The sequence below is a fragment of the Spea bombifrons genome, chromosome 5, assembly GCF_027358695.1.
Source record: "Spea bombifrons isolate aSpeBom1 chromosome 5, aSpeBom1.2.pri, whole genome shotgun sequence".
In the NCBI taxonomy this organism is placed as follows: Eukaryota; Metazoa; Chordata; class Amphibia; order Anura; family Pelobatidae; genus Spea; species Spea bombifrons.
In genome coordinates this window covers 29,054,934-29,078,225 of record NC_071091.1, presented here as the reverse complement: position 1 = coordinate 29,078,225, position 23,292 = coordinate 29,054,934, and the positions used below count along the sequence as shown (strand labels likewise).

Here is a 23,292-nt window from a genome sequence, read left to right as displayed (position 1 = left end):
GTACTCTTTAACTTCTTTAGACCTTTTTGAGTGTCTTTTTGAGTTGCTAGTAATTTGTTTAGTATTTTTATTCGCATAGAGTGCTGAGGATTACATCAGTTACTCGGAAATAACAAAAAAAAAAACAGCTTTAATTTTACTTTTTCCTCCCCACAACCTGCTCTGTTTGCAGAGTGATATTAACTTATCTGCACATAGGAGGTTTTTTTTCTGAAGAAAAAATTGTATATTTTATAACAGTACTTTGCAGTTCATATTCTGGGGTTTTGGTTTTTTGTTGGATATCGCTTTAAGGCGTAATTCTGGAAACTGCAAAGGCATTGAGGCTTTAAGTAAAAAATCTTTTTACCTTTGTTTTAGCAGATGGCTGTCGGCCCCCCGAGACAAGGTTGACGGAAAGGGGTCTTGTAAATATTTTTGAATTCGTATTGAGCATTTGTTTTATTTTTATTCATCGTTTAGATACAGATTGTAAAATGATTCAGTTTCAATCTAGACAGTTGGTGAAAGACCCTGCCGCGGCTGCTGGTGAATCTGATGTAGATCAGGAGACTAGGACCATCCACAGTGGCCTTAACGTTCATGCAGATGAGTGCCACGCCAGAGAATCCAAATGCTCGGCAGAGCTAAGTGTTAAGAAAGTGAATGAGGAGAATGGAAGTACGGGAAGACGAAAGAGGGGAAGAAAGCCAAAGGCTAAATGTGGTTGTTGTGTTAATAGGGACATATGCGATGTCACAAAAGGTAGACATGAGTGTCAAGTGGCGGCCAGCCCAGCAAAGCGCTCCAAAACAAGTGTCGTAAGGCATCAAGTGCCGACCTCTTTCACAAACGATCCAGAAAAGGGTAGCCAGCCCAAGAAAAGAGGACGAAAGCCAAAGGCTAGGCTATGTGTTAATTGTGGCATGTGTGAGAAATCGAAGTGTGTGTGTGTTGTGGGGGACAACCAGACAGATTGCTCCAAAACTGACGTTGTAGGAAAGAAGAGGTTGGTGACTGATGTGAGTGATGCAGAAAAAAGTGGTGGTGGTTGTGGCAGCGGGCAAAAGCAGATGAAGAAACGAGGGAGAAAACCAAAGGCTAAGCTGATTGATAAATGTGATGAGGTTTGTGGCAATCTAGAGAGCATGCAGGTGTTGGTAGCCCGTGAAGAACATACCGCTAGGGGGAACGTTGGACGTGATACCGAGCAGGTTCTTCCTCTAGGCTATCCTGTAGACAGTGTGTCGTATAGAGAGACGGAGACTTGTACTAGTGGTCCATGGGAGGTGATGCTTAGTAATTGTGATAAAGAAAGAGAGAAACCTGAGATGAAGAAGAGAGACCAGAAATCAGGGCTTGTGAATAGAAATGAAGTGGTTGAGTCTAAAGATGCGCATGTCAAAAGACAGAAAGTAGGTAGTTTGGATCATGTCCAGCTAAGCAAAGTCCGTACTGTTCATGTCCGGGTGCGGCGCCTAGAAATTGACAATATTCCAAAAAAGACAGGGATCACCTCCGCACATGTGGAACGTGATGTCATGACGCTACAAGAACCTAACTGTAGTGATGGTGAAACAAAGACAGAAGAAAGGAATGATGCAGCAAACCTGAACTGCTCAAAAATGGAGCTCAGAAGTTCTAGTAAGATATTTTAATTCCTAAGCCAGCTATCATTTGCCATTGTAATTTAATTTTTTCCATTAAATATTACCAGGTAATTTTTTTTTCCCCCCATAGTGACAAATTTGAGAACTCTGCGGTCATTGTTCATTGTACAAAATATATACTTTAGAAAAATCTATCTGTACTGAATACATCACACACTTAATAGTCAAGAGAATATGAATTTAATGTGGTGTTCTGGTGCGACTAAATCGGAAGTCTTGGGTAACAAAACAGAATAACTAGCTTGTTTTTTCCTTATTTAGTTTTGTAAACAAAGAATTAATTTCTAGAGCAGCAGAGAATGAATAAGGAATTGTGACAAATGGGTCTTGGTAGTGTGGCTATGGCATTCAATAATCACTGCATCCAGGCAGCTTGATAAGGCAAGAATATTGTGTAGGAATCTATGGAGATCCCATAGAAGAAGAAAAACTCAACTTACGTGTAAAATTCAGTGTTGTAGTGTATGTCAGTATTGACAAAAACCTGTATCTAACTTTGTTTAGATTTCCTTTACCTGCAGACCTGGAGGCGGCCATTACTGTCAGTCATGTGACTTTCCCTTGCCATTCCAGGTGGCACATGAGAAGAGAAGGCTCCGCCTACCAGGTAGGGCAGGAAATACTATAAAAAAAGGAGACCTCCCCCTTCCTCCCCAGTGTTGTTTCCTGCCCTACTCAGGTAGCGGTTAGGCTGAAGCTTACCTTTCCTTCCTTTTTTTTTGTTTTCTCGGAGCCCCGGGGGGGCGTCCTTTTCTGATACCCGGCAGCGGTCCCGTGTGGATCCAGGGTTCGTGCGGCAGCCTCGGAGGCTGCAACTCCGCGTGTATCGCGGCAACGCACACGAGGCTCAGTCCTCGTTCGGCTCTGCCCACAGCCCAGGGGGCTCACTGGGATGTGTATCCCCGGGCTCCGGTTCACTCCGTCCCGGGGAATCCTCAGAGTGTGGCACGGCAGGAGGAGATCTCTAACCGGCTGTGCCGGTTTTCTCGGCACACGTTCAGATCTCCAATCGGCCTCACTTCCGGTGCAGCGACCCGGGGTCACGAGAGGTCAATTGGCTGGGAATTTCCGGATGTGAGGTTTCCGGCCCTGGGCACCTAAATGCCTCTGTATACAACGCCAGAATGGGTAAGATCTTTCCTTGCTGTTGGTTTCTGTGCTGTAGTTTTGCATATACCTCTCTGCTATTGTGCCTGCCCGTGCCTGAGGATTGTCTACTGCCATTTCAAGTAGGTGTTGCCCTCTTTGCTTGGAAGAAGTTTTACGTTGCCTATGCCATTGTTTTCTACAGTTACAGCTTGTGTTTCTTCTCCTCAGTCATGTCAGATAAAAATCAGGATATCCCACCTGAAGCCTCCCCACATAGGAAATCTGTGGGAAAGTCAAAACACAAGCCTGTTCATCCTGCAAAAAGACCCTGCATGACCTTTCGGTCAAAACGTGCAACCCCTGCTCTCGGCCTAAAGAAGTTTCCACAACGGAATTTACCTCCTGGTTGAAGGGGGAACTTCAGTCTACCTTTGACTGTTTTCGAGCCATGGCAAGCCCCTCTCAGGCACCCCTGCAACAACCTTACCAGCAGGGTCCTCCAAATTCCCTCCCGGTTAACCCGGAAGATTATTCGGCTCCCTTTTGAATATGACTACAGAAACAGGGAAACTCTAATCTGAATCTACAGGAGGACATACCAGTTGCAAAACCAGATCCTTTTCAGGGTCACTCTAGGAACCGCAGACCTTTCCAGTCCACGATTCTCTTTCTGCCATTATCACAGAGCAGTGGAAATTTCCTGACAGGAGATTCTTCACATCCTTGAGAACCAAGAAGCTTTTTCCTTTCGATAATTAGAATTCTGAGGCCTGGGAAGTCCCGAAAGTCGACACCGCAGTAACCAAGGCCCCATGGACCAGAGGGCCGAGGTCTGCCAAAAGGTCTTCTGAAGCAGCAGCGGCGAATTTCGTCCAGCGATTGCTATGGCGTCAACTTCTAGAGCCATTAAAATCTGGCTCCAACAGGCGGTGGAAGACTTTGCAGCTATTCGAGAGACTGAGCAGGTCGCTAGCAACCTGTCCGACACCTGCTTAGCAGTTGATTTCATCTCCGATGCCTCCATTGAATCAGTCCGTACGTCTGCTAAAGCCACTGCGCTTTCAGCGGTTTCTAGGCGAGCACTCTGGCTTAAGTCATGGTCTGCTGATAATGCCTCTAAACACAAGCTGTGCAGCATTCCGTCCCAGGGGAGCCTCTTCGGCAGCGATCTCGACACGATCCTAGAATCCACCACAGGGGACAAGCACTGGTTACCTCAGATGAAAGGACCTCCTCGTTTCAGATCGAGTTATTACAGAGCTCCAAGAGAGAGAGAGAGAGTCCTACAGGCCCTGAACCTCCAATCAGGACTACCAGTCCTTTCGGGGTAAACCCTACGCAAGAGGGAGATTCTAGAGAGGAAGAGGAAGAGGCAGGGACAGTAAAGCAGGAAGGTTCTGACGCCAGCAGGCTTCAGGTAGAGGGCAGGTTGACCGGTTTCATTCATGCCTGGGAAGAGATCACCTCAGACCCCTGGGTCCTTCGCATCATAGAACAAGGCTATGCTCTGGAGCTTACTCACCTACCTGCCCGGAAATTCCTGCTGTCCATGCCCCCTGCAGATCCTTGGAAAAGATCGGGTTTCTTCTCCACGCTCAACAACTTAATTCTCGAAAGAGCTCTGGTCCCGGTTCCTCATCAAGAGATAGGAGAGGGAACCTACTCCAAAGTCTTTGTCCAAAGCCATCCGGGAAATTCAGGCTAATAATCAACCTACAGGTGGTGAACACCTGTATCAGATACAACAGGTTCCGGATGGAATCCCTGAAGTCCGCCACAGAGATCATTTCTTCAGGGGACTTCATGGTCACCATAGATCTGCGGGATGCCTATTTACATGTTCCCATCAGAAGAGACCACCAAGATTCCTCCGTCTGGCGGTTCCATTACCTCAAGCGATTCGACATTTTCAGTTTCGGGCTCTTCCGTTTGGAATTGCTTCAGCACCTCGGATCTTCACGAAGCTCATGTCGGTGGTCGTGGCCTTCCTGAGGCAAAAAGGCATAAGGTGGTCCCATATCTGGACGATTGGCTCCTCGTAGCGGTCTCAGCAACTTTGCTCCAGTCCCATCTGGAGTTTTTTCCCAGGACCCTCCACGACCTAGGATGGCTAGTACACAGACTCAAGTCACAGTTACTTCCAAACAGACGTCGTACCTTTCTGGGAATTATCCTCGATTCACACGTACAGAGGACGTTTCTCCCTCGGGACAAGATCCCAAGATTGAGGGAATTCACACAAGCGGTTCTAACGAACAAGTCAGTGTCCATTAGAGCCATCATGTCTTGGCTCGGCCTAATGACCTCCTCCATCTCAGCGGTTCCCTGGGCACTTGCTCATGCAAGACCTCCTCAACAGTTCCTGCTGGATCACTGGGATCGCTCCAGGATGTCCTTTCGCAAGAATGTCCAACTTTCCCCCTTCGTTCGGGAGTCGCTCCGATGGTGGCTGACAGCCAGAATCTCTCACAGGGGCTTTCTTGGCAGACGAGAGTCTGGGTGGTAATTTCCACCGACGCCAGTTTGAGAGGCTGGGGTGCTGTTATGGGAAGCAATATTACCCAGGGAACTTGGTCTCCTCGGGAATCAGACCTACACATCAAATTTCTGTTAGCGGTCTGAAGGGCTCTAAGGTTCTGGTCTACAATCCTGCGACACAGGTCCATCAGAATCCTTTCAGACAACGTCACCGTTGTAGCCTATCTGTCCAAACAAGATGGCACCAGAAACAGGCGCCTGCAGACCCTGACCGCTCAGATCTGCCGATGGGCGGAGTTCAGTCTCTGCATTCTCTCCGCGGTTCATCTCAAGGGTTCACTGGATCAGGAGGCGGATTACCTCAGCAGGAACTCAGTACTTCCGGAGAAATGGGGTACTCCTCAGATAGACCTGATGGCCACGCACCTAACCGAACAGGTACAGGAGTTTTTTTCTCTCTCTCCAGTCGGCCGTCCCCGAGCCCTGGTAGCACTCTCGCAGACCTGGGATTTCGATCTCGCGGATGTTTTTTTCCTCGGCTTCCCCTTATTTCCAGAGTGCTCCGGAAGATTCGAGAAAACCCTCAGTGTCATCCTGGTTGTTCCTTTCTGGCCTCGAAGAATCTGGTTTCGGACCTTATCGACCTGGCCGTAGACGAGCACATGCTTCTTCCTCAGGTGAGGGATATTCTCGTTCAAGGCCCTGTTCTCCACCCAGATCCCTCCCGGCTCAACCTCTCAGCTCAACCTCTCAGCATGGCTTCTGAAGGGAGATCCTGACCTCAAGGGGATTAACTTCATCGGTAGTGGAAACGATTCTCTCCAGCTGCAAGAAAACTACGGCTGCTAAATACCAGAAGGTTTGGGAAACGTTTCATCACCTGGTGCTATGGGCACGAAGTATCCTCTCCACCCATCCATGAGGTGCTACGCTTTTTACAAGACTGCTTTGATAACGGGTTACAACCTGCTACTATCAAGGTCCAGATCTCAGCTCTCAGCAACTGCTTGGACTCCAATCTGGCTTCCCATCCCTGGATCTCCAGATTTTTCTAAGAGGATGTGCAGACTTCGCCCTAGGCTCCGTCCGTCGGTTTCCACCTTGGGACCTTAACCTCGTGTTGCACCAACTCACCACATCTCCTTTTGAGCCTCTAGAGGATACCTCTCTAAAGCTGCTCACCTACAAGGTTGTCCTTCTAGTAGCACTCGCTTCTGCTAGGAGGGTGAGTGAGCTCCAGGCTCTCTCCAGAGTGGAACCTTTTCTCAAGTTTCTGCCGGACTGCGTTATCCTCCGTTTACCACCGGAGTTTTCTCCCTAAAGTTGTCTCACCTTTCCTTTCGGATCAGGAGATCGTCTTACCTACGTTATGTCCAGATCCCAAGAATCCCATGGAGTTGGAACTCCACTCGCTAGACCTGCGGAGATGTATCCTGTCTTATCTCTCGCGTACATCCGACTGGAATAAATCCAACGCACTCTTCCTGTCCTTTGCGGGGACCCGCAGGGGCAGAGCAGTGTCCAGGGCTTCCATAAGCCGCTGGCTTAAGGACGCAATCACCTTATGTTACATCTCCGCGGGAAGAGTGCCTCCCTCCGGCCTGAAGGCACACTCGACCAGATCCGTCTCGACATCCTGGGCTGAACTCTCCGGGGTGAATCCGTCTCTCATTTGCAAGGCAGCGACCTGGAGGTCGATTCATACGTTCGTAAGGCACTACAGGCTGAACCTTCCTCTCTCTGACGAGTCTCAATTTGGTCGTCGTGTCCTGCAGACTGGAATCCTTCCCTCCCTATCTCGCTAAATCTTCTCATGTGCCACCTGGAATGGCAAGGGAAAGAAAGAATTCTTACCTGGGAATTCCTTTTCCTTGTCCATTTCCAGGTGGCACACTTTTACTCCCACCCATTAAATTTACTTTTGCTTGTCTATTATTTGCCTGAGTCTTTCTTTTTAACCACACTGGGGAGGAAGGGGGAGGTCTCCTTTTTTTATAGTATTTCCTGCCCTACCTGGTAGGCGGAGCCTTCTCTTCTCATGTGCCACCTGGAAATGGACAAGGAAAAGGAATTCCCAGGTAAGAATTCTTTCTTTCCTTGCTGAAACACCACACTGAGCTGATTCTTTATGGCAATACTAATGAATTCTGTTTCTCCATAGACATTAGTCAGTTCGGCTGATTAGCAATGAATCGTTTATCATATTCAAAGCGATAACAGAGCTGGAACACATAAAAATGGCTAGGATGCAAAAACTACAACGGTTTAGACACGCTTTTTTTTAATTTACTTTTAATCTGATACTTGTAGTAACATGGTGTGCCTGGTCTGCTTTAAATGTGCTGTTGGACATACTCTAACTAAATGCAGCATTACAAACATTCTTAGTACTGCTGAGTTCTCAAATCCTTACCGGAAATAATTAACCCCTTCTTGCTAAGGGAATTTGCCTAGAGGTTTTCTTTTTGCGTTTTTACAGCCATTATTGCCCTTTTAGACATACAGGGCTGTCTCGTGATTACATCTGAGAGTGGTTAGTCCATCATCTGCTATCAAAAATACAATAAAGTGTCTTGCGTTTATATGTATAGAATACCTGTATCTTTTTTTTGCATGTATGAACATCTTAGAAGGTATACCTTTTTTTAAAATTCATTATTTTTACAATTTACTGGTTTTGTAACCGTAAAAAAACACACACATTGTATAATATATCTGGAAAGTAGACCACATTAGGTATTTCACTGGGCCAAAGTGAATAAATGAGTGAGCTAAACATACTAAAATAACTAATCGAAAGCTGCTTTGCCAAGGTTAGCCATTATAAATGTTTTCGTGTTTTTTGCATAGCTTTTGAAAGCTACAGGATTGTGCTGCAAATCACGCTCATGTCGCTGCACGACGGCGCAGAGCATATTGCAGGGCACAAAATAAAGTAAAATGACATCGTATACTAAAACAGTTTAGACACATTTATGTGGCAGCCTTTTGCTTTTTTGTTGTTGACATAAAATACATGACTGAGGGTGATGGGAGTTGTAATCCAGAAAAGGTCATCTGTCCATTTTGAAATTGTGCATCCAGTTGGGGTGGCTGGTTGTGGCATAATGTCTGATCTCCTGCGTGACAGCAGGCAGACAGGTGTTTACCTGCTTTGTGGTATAAACACGAGGCTTCCACATACATAGAAAGTCTTGCGTTTAGATATGATAATGGAAGACTTCTGTTTAGTCTGGGTTAGTGATGGTCCCCCGCGTCGGGAGCTATTGAGTAACGGTCTGCAGAGACACGCACATCACTACAGTTATAACGTTCCATACCGTCCTGATCATTTTCATGGTAGCATGGGATGTCATGAAGGTGTTAATGGGTTAATTATAAAATATATAGATATTTTTATCACTTAACTGTCATGTGAAACATTTTTTTACATGAGGAAGGGACAGAATGACATCTGCTAAGGATCATTAGCTTAGCATTTCAAATAAATATATATATAAAATATTATCTCACAACCATGCTAAGAGGTTAGGACTATGTAATACGGCACTTTCATTGTATATTTATGCCTGTTATACGTCTGTTAGGTTCTGTGTCACATCAGGCCGCTTTTGCCACCATAGCTTTAGTAATAACAAAAAAATGTTAGCACTATTGGAATGATCTACGTTGTGTGCTCATCAGTCAATGAATTTGGCTGTTGAATTAATAGTGTATATATGCATATAATATATAATTGTGTTTTTTTAATATATGGTATTTATGTAGTCTGAAAGCTTACAGTAATTGTTTCAAGACTTGTAAGTGAGGCAATGCAGTCTCATCACAATACCACTGTTGGTGGTGCTGGGGGGGCTATTCTATAATTTTAATTGATAGTAAGCTCTGGTTAAAAGAGGACAGAATCAGCATATCCCATTATACAGTGCGGCAGAATATGATGGCGCAATATAAATCAATAAGTTATTAGAGAAGAATAATCTTACCAGTCCTGGGAGCAAAAGTTCCTAATGCATTTTTGTTATCACCATTATGTTTAATATACTTCCCTGTAACACGTAGCTTATGGATTCAGGTCTTTAGTTAACTGGCTTAAAACCAAACGTCACACCGGCCTATTCATACTCAGTGATGGCGTTTTCATTAGAACTGTTACAGCTGTCAAGAATTGTGCTTTCCTGCTTTGCAACTCGCACATATACGTTTTCTGGCCATGCTATGAATGTGTATTTATGCCATTTAAGACTTAGTTGACTTAAATTAACCAGCCAATAGTTTTTTTTTACTTTTCATACTTTATTAATATACATATATTTTTTAAAGGGAAGTTACAAGGCAATAGTCCCGATTCCGATGTTGCTCATGAGAAAAGCCAAGATACCGCATTAAGCAGCTCAGTGCATTCTTTGAACCTGATGTCGCTGCATACTTGTTTTGCAAAGTGCAAGAAGAAAGATAACCCACAGGCGGAGGGATCCTTGTCTAGTGAAGCAACAATTCGAATCAGTAAATGTTCGACTGCGGATTATTACTGTCGCTCTCCCAGCCTCAAAAATCCAGTAGTCAAGTTATATAACTGCACCAAACTGCAGAAGTTATTGCAGTCCTCGGAGCTCAGGGGGCCCTTCTTCAAAGTTGATATGTTTCCCGGAATTAAATCAGATGTACAGCATCAGGTCCATCACAGTGACATTGTAGAATCCGATAACATCATTCATTCCCCTGCAGGAAATGAAAACGAAAACACAAAAGAATTGGTATCTGTTGCAAATGGAAAGGCTAGAAAAGGAAGTAAAAGAATAATGAAAGTGAACTGTGATATTGGCAAAAAAACAAACAAAATAGCCAACTATTCAGAGGAAGGAGATCCAACCGACATAATGTCCTTTCAGTTTACTGCTGAGAATCAAGACCAAGCAAGTCACGTTGATTATTCAACAGAGAACACATCAGACGATTTAAATAATAAAAATGAATCTGTGTTGGATTTATTCGAACTGTGTGATAAAAGTCCTGTTAAAACAGAAACGTACGCTCCACAGGATCAATGTCGCGCACAATCACCACATCTGTTTGATGCAGAGATCAACAGTGACAACTCTCCAGATATGCCGTGTTCAAGCCATGTTACAACGCAACGTGATAAGCACCAAGATGTGGAAAGTCTTGCCACGGATGGGTGTTTAGTGGATTTAGTAGAAGAGCGTGAAAACGTGTCTTGCCAGAGAGTCGTGCCATTTACCGGTAAACATATTTGGAAATGTTCTTGTGCCAGAACTAGCGTGTGGACGTTTCCAAAGAAAAGAACATCTAGTGTTGAGGGTAGAGATGAACCGGGCCTTGACAGAGAACACTCGCTGGATGTTGGAGAGCAGGAGGTCAAATCTAGAAATTTAGATGAGACTGATGCTGAGATTAGATTTAAAAAGATGAAATTAAATCCAAAAGCCAAAAAAATGCCATTTCTGAAGTCTCTCTTGAGAAGCTGTTTTAAACGGTCACCCATTGACCATGAAGCTATAGGGATAAAGAGTGAAGCACCTGATGATGCCAGCATAACATTCAGTGATCAGAAACAGACCATGATCATGTCAAATGTATCAAGTGACCAATCACCTTCGGCTAAAATCGAAATGCATGAGCTAATTAGCAAAGTCATATCTCGCAGCAAAGATCTTTCTTTCGTATCCAGAATGTCTGCCATTAAAAGGAGTGAACTGATGAAAAAAGTCATATCTCGCATCGAAGAAACGGCTCTTAGGCAAAAAATGAACAAACACTTTAACAACTTAACGTGTGATGTTAAATCCGAGGAACCTTTAGAAAACAACGCTGAGACGTTAGCGCTTCGCCCGCAGGATACAACCATTCAAAGCCCAAGGAAAATATTTAGCGACGAAGCTAAAAACAAACATCTTAACAAACAAGTTGACGAGAGCATTGCTGTTCCTGAACTCTACCACATCATAAAACCAAAGACGCTGCCAGATTTCAAAATCCCACTCCGGAAGCCTAAAACAGAACAGCCTCCAGAACATCAGAATTGGTGTGTGGGCGAGCCTGGGAAGAATGTTCCGGTATCGATGAGTCGGCAAGGAGATGCTCCTGAGGAATCATTTGTGGCTTCTGTCTTCGTGGTAGAAAACCCTGTCCCTGATACAGCAGGTCAGCTACCTTCTTCAAGCGATGAAATTGTAGATAACCATGCCGAAGGCTTTGATTGTTACCCAAGCAGCAGTGATTGTTACCCAAGCAGCAGTTATGCGCCTAATGATTCCGAAACTACAGAGTCAAATGTGAGAACTTTTTTGTTGATGAATAATGAAAATTCAGAAACGGACAACTCTGACACTGAACTCTCCGATGTAAACGGTAACTACCAAAGGCGCAGAGATAAAATGACTCCGGATGTTTTAAAAGCGTATGAAGATGACGTTCTGGTTCTAGATGTCATCCAGGATGACCCTGATCTCTTTGGCGATGGTAACAGAGATGAACAAAGCTCGCCAGTATGCTTTGGCACCAGGACTAAAAGTTTATCTAACACCAAGAGAGAGGCAATGGTGCTGCCATGGAATGTTCCGAGAAGAGAGAAATCGCCCAAGAGGTATTTTTATATTAAAATATCATTTAGAAGTTATATTTTTTAAAAAATGCTTTTTTTTTTTTTTTTGTATTTTTGAAAGTTGAACAATTAAAGGGTATTTTAAAATATGTACGTGTGGTGAACGGGTTCTGTAGCCATGTGATAATCTGTGTTCTTATATTACAGCAAATGCTTTACCAAACATCTGAAGGATCCAATAGAAAGCTACACAGATTTCAAAAAAGAATTGCTTGCAGGTAAAACATGTGAACACATTGGGAGCCATGTTAATAGTTTAGGTGAAGGCAAACAAACCCCCAAAGTCAATTCCCTCACAACCTCAAGAGAAATAAGATCAGGCACCATAAAATTCAAAACTTACCCTAGAATGCCACTCTCAAAAGCAAGTGCTTACTCTCTGGTTACCACATCTGCAGGCACTGTGTTCTAACGATTTGCTGCCTTTCCTGTAAAGAACGCCTTTCGTGAATTTAACCTGTAACCGTGGCTCTTTTTTTTTTGTTTTTGTTTTGTTTTTGATTTCTTACCGTTACTCGGTTTGAAGTCCGGTAGAACTTTCAATCACTTTTCCTACAGTTTAGGCTTGTAATGGTCTCCATACTTAGTATCTGTGAAGTAGTGATCTGTACTACTATGTGAATTGTACATCATGTATCTGTTATAGGCAAGAACATAAAACATGATTCAGCGAGTAGGTGCAGCTCTATATCTGAAGGAGTTGAGGGTAATTGTGATTATGAGCCACTTTTGGAATTTGAAGAGAACCAGTACCCCCAAGAGCTTGAAGGAAAGGTAATGACCATGTAAACTACATTTTCTGTAGACAAGTACCATTTATAATGCCCAGTAACCTTTGCTGTTGTAGCTGTATAATTGCTATATGATAAACTTTGACATCAAAACACAACTCCCATGTATCCAACTTATGTCAGTCTTTTTTTTTTTTTTTTTTTTTTAACAGTGCGAACTTCAGGAAAAATATAACCAAGAAGGTCCAGCTTACACGGGGAACAGGTCAGTGGAAAATGTTAGACAATTGTACGCTCGTTTGAGCAGGACCCTCCTCACCTGTTGTCTGTTAGTCAATTTGTTATATTACATACTACTTATGTCCTGTCTACCGATTGTACAGCGCTACGGAATTTGATGGCGCTATATTAAACAATAAATAATTTAGTTTAAAAAAAAATTGTCTGAAACCTTTGTGGATATCGGGTACTATAGCGCTGCAAAGGTGTTTGAACCATTTACAAAAATTTTGTTAAAAAGTTGTAATGAATGAATAACTGTCTCTCCCACTTTGTGGGCAATAAATTCAAGGTGTTTTGTACGATTGGGAATGTAAAGCACCTTGTGATTTGTTTTTTGGTTTCTAGTATTTCAAAGTTCAGTAACTTTTTTTGGGGGGGGGGGAGGTTCAAATAAATTATAATACCTACATGCATAAATATCCCATCAACATACGTTTTAAAGAATGGTAATACCAGGTTTTTTTTTCACTCGAAGGGTTGGAGATTTGTGTGACCAGCCACATCAGGATGTGCCTCAAACGTTACCGTTTACCATAACATCAGACTCTCCAGTGAACCATGATTGTCATCCTGGGATAAATGGTAATTAAATGGCTATAATTCAGTCATTTTTTTCATGAGTAGCATGACATTAGTAAAAAAAATTAACATTGTGGTTTTGAGAAAAAATGTTTCTAATACTGTATTATCTTTTGATTTTATTGGGCTTAAAGATAAGCTGCACATTTAAAGTCAGTGGCTTTTTGGCAGTGTCAGTAGACGTTGGGGAAAAAATACTAGGTGCACACTGTCAAATCTTGTTTTGAAAGCAACAGTTAGGGTTTGCCAACAGAGCCTTAACTAGTGACCTTGGCATCAGGGCAAGGTTACAGGTCATGCCCTGGGCTGATGGCACATTCGCTTGCAGAGGTAAGGGAACGAGGATGCCAGTCATCTTGTTGCTCCTAGGTCAGGTGCCCCTCTTGCACCATGGACGTTACAGCCTTGGAAAATGGATCTACTGATTTCTATCTAAACTAAATATACAACAGGTTACGAAGGTGTTAGTCTAGTAAACTTTATCAGTGTTTTGTATATAAACATGAAGTCAGTCATTTGATGCTTTAAGATACATTTTATACCTTTATTACTGCATGTACATGTTTCATTACCTAAGTACAATAGATGTTGGAAACCCTTTGGGGGGGGGTATTAACGTTTGATAGAGCTCACCATTACAAGTTATTAAATGTTCCTCTGCATAAAGCACAAACGGTTCTAACCATTGTAAATGGTTACTAAATAGCTACTGTTACTAAAGTAGTTTACTGTTGTTGTTTTAAGATTTTAGACCCAGCGGGAAAAACATACCTACTCCAGACATGATGCATCCAGATCACATAGAGAAGTGGAAACTTGATCACGCTCCTCCTGTAAGTATGTGGCATGTCTCGGCTTGGTAGTCTGGTCACACGTGGTTCTTTTTTCAAGCCATACTCTTCCATACAGGTTTGGAGTGAGTTTACCAACCCCATATGGTTTATTCGCCCAAGGGAGTGTGAGTTGGGAGCGTTTGCAGGCGAGTGGTGAAATTAACTCTTTACTGTTCATTATGAAGGGCCAACACTGGCAAGTCTCCCCAGTAGGAAGGTCTAAGCTGTCCTGGCATAATTTGGTAGGTAGGGAGATTTTCTCCCTGATGCATTATACAGGAAAATACAATTTATTCTTGGAGCAGAAGTTCGCTGAGATTGGAAACTCCATAATGTAAAATGAAGTCCATTGAGTTGAAACAACAACTCCATTAGTGAATTAACCCCAGTGTGAATAGCCCTCAACTTGCATTGCATGTAGTTTTATAGAAATGCTAGCTTGCTTTCACTGTCACTGCAATTGCCCCCGTACTATACTTGGACTGGCCTGGAGAGGCTGGGATGCAGCAGGGTCACATAACATGCTGTTACAGTAAAAGTGAGACTGCTCAGGTGCATGAATGTATGTGTAAGTGTCAGAATGAGCATGTAAGTGTAAATATGTATGCCAGTGCTCATGTGAATTACCAGGGGGTGCAATGGGCCGATGAGGCCACTTATCTTTACCTGCTCCCCAGGCCACAAGGTGCCAGCCCTCCCCTGCTCTTGCGAAAATGGCATCTTTTCACTTGTTTTACTAAACTCCAACAATCCAGACAATATTGTTTAGCACTGTGAGTTTGAAACAACATAGTATGTGGTTAACCAGATTGTATATAGTATAATCCATATATACCTGCTGTTACCAAATATTCGATTGATACTGATGGTCTAAGTCAGGGGTGTCCAAGTTTTTTCTGCAGTGGGCCACTTCATCAGAATTGTATACGTGCGCGGGCCGCACTCATTTTTCACTGTGACAAAAAATATGGCCTTTAATAAAATATGCAGATTAAAATAAAGTAAATAACACAAAACCTTTACTCTTCCTCTCACTGATTTCTGGGCCTAGAAAGTTTTGCGACTACAAATTCAGGATTCCCTAGATTTATTCTAGGGATGAACTAAAATGAAAATTCTGGACCAAAACATTCAGGGTTCACTTAGCCAAAACCGAAAATGACCCCCACCTTTAAAAATAATAATAGAAACTCACATTTTTAATAAAAGTAGGTAACACACAATTGGACAAAATTAGCAATATGACTTGGCAACCAGTAAATGCTGGCAACCCAGGCAACCAGTAAATGCTGGTACCTAGGCATGATGGGACTGTGCTCGCTGTGATTGCTGTTAGCAATCACACTCCTATCATGCCAAGTCAGCCAGTACATGCTGGTACAGGGTGGCTGTAAGTGATGTGCAGACCCCATACTGCTGGCAGCATCACTACACAAGGGGGGCAGCTAGCTAGGTTTCAGCATGTACTGGCTGACTTGGCATGATAGGAGTGTGATTGCTAACAGTAATCACAGTCCCATCATGCCTAGGTTCCAGCACTTACACATCCATCCAGTAAATACTGGAACCTAGGCATTATGGGACTGTGATTGCTGTTAGCAATCACACTCCTATCATGCCAAGTCAGCCAGTACATGCTGGTACAGGGTGGCTGTAAGTGCAGACCCCATACTGCTGGCAGCATCAACACACAAGGGGGGCAGCTGGCCAGGTTTCAGCATGTACTGGCTGACTTGGCATGATAGGTGTGTGATTGCTAACAGCAATCACAGTCCCATCATGCCTAGGTTCCAGCACTTACACATCCATGCTATCACACACACACACACACACTCATTTATTCATATAATCATTCATTCACAGATTCATTCCCTCAATCACACACACATTCAAACACCCTCCCCACCTCCTTACCTGCAAGCCAGCTCCTCGATGCCGCTTACAGACTTCAGCAGGGGGCGCGGCCTCCCTCTGCCTTCTCTGCTAAAGCACAGAGGAAGTAGGATGTCACGTGAACTCCGCTTCCTCTGTGTGCAGTCCAGAAGACCCTCCCACAAGTAAGTAGCAGGGCTTGAGGTGCGGCTCTCGTAAGATCGGTTGCCCTGGCTGCCGATCTTACGCGGGCCGCACCTCGAGGTCTCGCGGGCCGCATTTGGCCCGCGGGCCGCATGTTGGACGCCCCTGGTCTAAGTAATTAGCACCGTAGAACACTATAAGATAATTATTGTAGCCTTTGGTGTACATAAATGGCAACATTCAGATTTGACAGATAATATTTCAGCCCACCTAGTCTTGACTTGATACAAATCCTCGACCATAAAAATACTTTTTGTGGTTTTAACTTGTTAAAGGTGATGTTCCACCCAATGTGTTGAATATATATATATATATATATATATATATATATATATATATATATATATATATATATATTTGTAATTAAACAGTGGAATAAGAATTCCTAGCACTACTGAATTTCAAAATCTTCCCTTAAACAATTAAGTCATGTAAAATTTTCCTTCATTCATATTTTATATTTTCCATATTCAGATGTTTTGCCAGGAACACTATGGACAATATGTTGCTATATAATTAAACTTTTAGAAAAAATAGCTGATTTTCAAAATGAGCGGCTGATATTGAACATACTAGAATGTGGAATAGCATCTTTAAATAACAAGAGGGTCCACTAAGGCTCACCGGTTTGCATACTATACATGGAAAAAGCAAAATCTCATCTCTCTGGGTCTGCAGATACAGATCTCATGCTCATGTTTCTCATGTAATAACTGAATTCTGCATGAAATCATGCAAACGTTAACTACGTTTTAACAAACCATTGTTAGGCTAGGTTTCCATTTGTTTTTTTTTTTGCTAAAAACGCCCATAAAAACGCCAATAGCGCCACCTGGCGTTTTTTTAGTGGAAAAACGCAGCAGCCAGATGTTAGCTGTTCTTCAATAGGAAATCGCAAAATGCCATTTCCACTTGGTGTTTTTCTGTCTGGCGTTTTTTCAGTCCTCTTTGGCGTTTTTCTGCTTTTTTGGGCTCTGTGGCAGTTTTTCAAAATCGCAGCATGTTGACACTCTGGCGTTTTTTGCAAGGAAATCATGGCGTTTTTCTCCAATAGAAGTCTATGGGAGAGAAAAAACGCCATGAAAAAGCCATGTGGGTTTATTGTCTTGGCGTTTTTTCCACAGTTACAATGCAGAGGATGGACCCAGTATCTCTGTGTCCTACGAGAAATAGGCTGAAAACAAACAGTTTCACACAAAACAAAGTCCTGGACTGGTTCATATTGAATTTTACACCATTTGGAACAAACATGCCATTACAAACAAACATACGCGACTGGATCCTGCGTGCCAAAAGCAACAGCAAACAATTTGCACCATCATTTGGGGCCAATCTTCCCAGAGGAGCAGACATTCGAAATAAAGCATGCCTTACAAATCACAGAAAAGACACAAAAGGGTCTACCAAGTAAATGACATCAGGAGAGGGCAGATACTTGCCATTTATCCTAATCCCTTTTAGCTGGGTGAAACTTCTAACTTGTAAAGGCTGGAAAAACTGCCTAAGGTCAAAAAAAGCAATTTCCACAGAAAGGCTAAAACGCCAGAAAAAAACTGCAGAAAAAATGCCAAAACGCAGGTAAATGCAGTGGCAGTTTTCCTGGCGTTTTTCATCAAGAAAAAAACGCCGGACAAAAACCCAAGTGGAAACCTAGCCTTATACAGGTTTTTAATTCTGCGTATGTTTTTACTAATTTGTATTTGTTAGCAAATACTTTGCAGGTTAGTGAATTCAGTGACTGGCATTGCCGTTACTTGTGTGTCCAAATTATTTTTGTGGAAGAAAATTTGTTTTTCTTTCATTCTTAAAATATTTTTTTTTCTTGCGTTTTTTCCGGGTATTTGTTTTGATGAGGTGGGATTCCCTAGATAAAATGTATTTTGCGAAAATATATATTTTTAAGGGTGTTCCAGATTTATTATTAACTATATAATGTGTGTCCTTCTACAATATTTATCCACAGCATCCCAAATCCATAAAACAATCTTGGCTGCCGCTCGGATACTGCAAATATTTTTTTAATACTTTGCGTGGCTGCGCAAAAATGAAGTGTTTGTTCAACCATGTACCCAAGCAATCTGATGAGAAGGTAACTTGATCTGTATGTTATAAAGAAAAGTTTACTGTAAATGGTGTCATTTGCTGACTTCTTAAATCAGGTCAGTTACATGCCATCTGATACAAACATAAACACTCATCCGTTGTTGCTATAGAATAATTTACCTTCCAAGTTATTGCACAACTAAAACAATACCAGAAATACTAGTGCTTTCTCCACAGCTGATACACGTGTAGGGATTTCCTAACCTAAGAATGGCGTCCTAGCAGCAGCCCGGCTGTTAGTTCTTCACCAGTGTATGATGTCACAATCTGGAACCACACGTTTTACTGTGACAGCTTCCTCGGGAGTACATTTGGTATATAATTCATGGATACCAGCCATTTAAATGTACCAGTAATAAAAAATCAGCAAAAGTGCCTGTCAGTTTATAATCCTATAAAGCGGCAAACGTTTACACATCGATATGTTTATACCTAAATACAATAACATCATACGAATTGAATAGACGGCAAGATTAAAAGTGTACAAACATAATATAGTATTGGAGATTAATAAAATATTTCAGAGCTGGAATCATCAAACATATATTATAAAAATGCATAACACTTATATATAATAAAATACAAAAATATCTCACAGAGCTCTAAAAGTGAGAATATTGAACTCCTCTTAGGCAATGTGAATTTGGACACATTTTTTACAGGCCTTACATCTACTGCATTTAAAAAAAAAAAAAAAAAAAGCCGTTGGTTCATCACTCAACCAGGATACCTGTTTGGGTTTTTTTTTTTGGGATGGGGGGTTGAGTCCCTCGATATACCTGGTGCTACCATGCTTCAGATGTTACGGATCTTCTTGAAAATAACTTTTCCCATAACAGGGTCATGCTGCAGCAAAGTTTAATAATTCTTGCTGAATTAACTGAAATCTAATTAAAGGAGCGTTGGAAAATCTGGATTTTGGTTCTCTATTATTCATATTCTCCACTAATAGTCATGGTCCAATGCTCAAGCTCACTCTGTTCTGCCCTATCAAATAATTTGGTACCTTACTGCTTTTTCAGTAAACCTCTTCCTCATCTGGTCCTCATAATCTAATAAAACACTAAAATGTTGTCTAATTCGCCCGTACTTGCCATGCGGTACGTTGTTCAATCGTTGTGGCGGCAGCTGGACTCCTAATAAAACGGTTACTGTCCACAAAGCTTTTTTTTTATTTTACCTTTATCAATTGAAATTTTTAAATCTACAAAATTTATGGTATCTTTACTAGATTCAAAACTGAAATGTATCACCATATTAAGATGGAGTTGTAAGGATTCCAATTCCTCAGGGCCACCCTTCCAGATGAATCTATAATGCGCCGCCAGAGAACCAGGTTTGCCCCTAATAGGTTATTTTCCCCCTAATGCAGAGGATTCCCAATGGCCCATAAAAATATTAGCATAACTAGGGGCGAACCTGGTCCCCATGGCGGTGCCCTGAATTTGCAAATGGATGTTCCAAAAGTAAAAAAAATTCTAGATAACACAAACTACACACCATCCAAAATAAACGTTTTTGGATTTTTTTCTCTTCAGACTTGGGGATATTAACTGTTAAAGTATAATGGACCTAAATGATGTTTGCATGCATAAAGTGATGAGACATCTGTAGTTACCAAAGTATAATTAGAATCCCATCGGACATCATTTAGTAACCTTAATGTAGTGTCATTTTAACAAAAATGGTGGATTCAATTCTTAGTAAGGCAGCAAAGTCCAAAAAATGTTACGGTCACCGGGGGGATGTGGTGGGCTTTTGTAAATTTTTGGCAGGCAGTAAAAAGATGCCACAACAGGATTGGTGTTAATATAGTTAACCTGTGCCCATTGGGTATATTTCCTTGCCATGTTTTACCTAAGTTTCCAACTCGGCCAAAAACATAATTGTTTTTTACAATTTTTCTACAGCTATGCATGGAGTTGTTGCACAAATTTGTTGATGAAAATAACATATTTCTCCTAAGACGGGCTGGTATGTATTTTTTGTTATGTAAATGTTAATAAGCTAGGGGGGCATTAAGCCACATAGTGACAAAATTCAAATATTAAGCAACCTTCCTTCTTGGCAGACGCAAACACACACACACAGTCCTCTCCATAAAGTCACAAAATGCTTTGACCATGTACGTGTACCATCGTGTGTCTGAACCGTTTATATAGAGCATATGTCTTGCCTAGTTGTGCCGTGGATGACAGGGCTACTTTAAAGGTGCTGTTCCATCTACTTGAATTTTAGAAACACAACAGTTGAAAGATCAGTTCTGTGGTGTACAATTTTGCTTAGTTTGTCATTTTTGTTAAGGACACTTGTCGTGTTACAAAAAAGCAGGCACAGGTCGGTGTCATAATTGTGGGACTAAAAAGGACAGAAGAAATGGTGCAAATGCTTAGCGGGGATTCTGCATTACAGCGCATATGATGGCTGGGGCGTCCCTTTACTATTTCCTCCTAGTGGAACAGCACCGTTAATATTTACAGAAACTGCAATACCTGCAACATTTCCAAAATCAAATTAAGAACATTCATGGGAAAAGTCAGCTGTCTCTTAATTTCTGTTATTTTTTTTTTCTTCAAGTTTGGGTATTTACTGGATACTACAGAATATATACAGTAGATGTGCACTATGATCCGGAATTACTGAAAAATATCCTCAACGCGCTAATTAACTGGAGATTATGGCAGGATGTTTTCTACCTACTGAACACGTGTGCCATAGCAAAAATATTGGTAAGTGTTACTGGTTCTCAAATCAAATATAGCGGATTACTTGAAGGTTACATTATTTTACTGAACAAATGCTAAGTAGGGATAAGCCCAAGTCCCACCATACTTAACCAGCTTTTGCCTTATTCACCTTTTCTGTAGCCAGAATGGGGGCCAGCCCTACCATACATGGCTTACAGAGGAGCCTTAATGGCTGTATTGAAAAGCCAAGTATGAATATATTTGGAATGGCAAGCACAGGATAAAAAGTCATGGTGTGATCTCTAATTATAGGAAGGGCAGTAAAGTTAGACATGTAAACATAAGGTAATGTAACCTTCTGCAGCGTGCCTTGATAACATTATAACATTTAGGTTTTTGTCTGATTGCAGCCTCCAGCTGAGATGGTTGTTAGGTTGTTTGAACAGATGGCATCAGGAGGCTTATCAGTGTCTGTGCCCGTTTTACGAGACACATTCTGTAAGGTATGGAAGTTTACATTTGCCAATTCTAATTCATAGGATAATACACCAGGATCATGGCCCGATCCCACAAAACAGAACACCATTTTAATGGATTTTTGGATTTATGCTATACACTAGTCTTTGGCAAGCCATTAGAGAAGCCTTTTTTTGAGTGTCAATCCCCGTTAATGTTGTTTTTAGAGTACAAATTGAAGAAACTATATTCATTCTTGGGAGAATTTTTTTTAATGGTTTTTCATTGGGCCATGAATTATTTATTTTAATTCTCCAACTTATACTTATTTGGATATTCCACGCACGCTTACAAGCTTTTACCTCCTATGATGATTTGGGCAGTAAGGATAGCAAAGAGGAACGGTGTCAATGCAGAAGATTTTTAATTAAAAAAAAATATGCAAAGATTTATTCAGAATGTACAAAGCATAATAACATTTCAACAAAAGAAGGTAGCAGAGAGAAACAAAGGATAAGGTGGGGGTCCTATCCAGTCCTGGAAGAGAAACAGAGTATGAATGTAAGTGAAGGCTTACAAGGTAAATTAAAATTCACAAAATCTCTAGAGCAATATAATTCACAAAACTGATGACACCTCTAGATGCACATCTATTACTTATTCCGCACTGAAACTGAGAATTTCATGGCAGTGTAATTTAAGAACGACGTGAATATTTGTAACATTGCTGACTTGTCCTATTTATAATTTCATCTGAAAACATGGACTGTGCCACCCATATTGTGTGGGATTGCACTTGTTTGAAAGCACAGTGTGAGCTTCCTGTTGACACTGCAGCTATAACAGCTTCCACTCCTCTGGGAAGGCTTTCTGTAAGATTTTGGAGTGTTTCTGTGGGAATTTTTGCCCATTCATCCAGTAGAGCATTTGTGAGGTCAGGCACTGATGTTGGACTATAAGGCCTGGCTCGCAATCTCAGTTCCAGTTCATCCCAAAGGTATTCAATGGGGTTGAGGTCAGGGCTCTGTGAGGGCCAGTCAAGTTCTTCCACACAACCTCATCCAACCATGTCTTTCTGGACCTTACTTTGTGCACTGGGGCACAGTCATTCAGGAAGAGTAAAGCACCTTCCCCAACTGTCCACACAAAGTAGGAAGCATAGCGTTGTCTAAAATGTCTTGGTCTGCTGAAGCATTAAGGTTTCCCTTCACTGGAAATAAGAGGCCCAGGCCATTACCTCAACTCCATCAAATGGCACAGTGCTGTCAGGCGAGTAATGTTCTCCTGGCATCTGCCAAACCCAGACTCGCCCATCAGACTGTCTAACAGAGAAGGGTGATTCTTCACTCCACAGAACACGTTTCCACTGCTCCAGAGTCCAGTAGCAGAGCGCATTACGCCACTTAATCTGACCACTGGCATTCTACATGGCTGCTGGGCCGTGGAAACTCGAGACATTAATGCTAGAGAATCAGCAGTGCGTTGGCGACTTACGTGCCTCAGGACTTGGTAACCCGCTCCTGTGATTTTACGCGGTCTTCCGCTTAGTAGCTGAGTTGCTGCTGTTCCTAAATGCTTCCACTGTCCAGTAATACCGCTTACAGTTGATCGTGGAATATGTAGCAGGGATGACATTTCAAGAACTGACTTATTGAAAAGGTGGCATCCTATCACAGTACCACACATGAATTCACCGAGCTCTTC

The 23,292-nt window shown here is 42.1% G+C and overlaps 1 protein-coding gene and 1 long non-coding RNA gene across 2 annotated transcripts in view; both read left to right on the top strand.

Annotated features, from left to right (window-relative positions):
• The first annotated feature begins 476 nt into the window (after positions 1-476).
• The window catches only part of TOPAZ1 (testis and ovary specific TOPAZ 1), a 35,729-nt gene continuing 12,913 nt past the window's right edge, over positions 477-23,292 (top strand). Inside the window, exons 1-11 of the mRNA XM_053467801.1 lie at positions 477-1,623; positions 9,540-11,823; positions 11,989-12,059; positions 12,488-12,615; positions 12,785-12,837; positions 13,330-13,436; positions 14,178-14,266; positions 18,306-18,431; positions 20,356-20,419; positions 21,023-21,174; positions 21,543-21,635. Of these exons, the coding sequence (XP_053323776.1) occupies positions 477-1,623; positions 9,540-11,823; positions 11,989-12,059; positions 12,488-12,615; positions 12,785-12,837; positions 13,330-13,436; positions 14,178-14,266; positions 18,306-18,431; positions 20,356-20,419; positions 21,023-21,174; positions 21,543-21,635 (4,314 nt within the window). The remainder of the gene's footprint in view (positions 1,624-9,539; positions 11,824-11,988; positions 12,060-12,487; positions 12,616-12,784; positions 12,838-13,329; positions 13,437-14,177; positions 14,267-18,305; positions 18,432-20,355; positions 20,420-21,022; positions 21,175-21,542; positions 21,636-23,292) is intronic.
• On the top strand, positions 12,549-13,428 carry LOC128497232 (uncharacterized). The gene is made up of 3 exons (XR_008354289.1): positions 12,549-12,615; positions 12,785-12,837; positions 13,330-13,428. It is a non-coding gene; the product is annotated as an uncharacterized LOC128497232 (long non-coding RNA).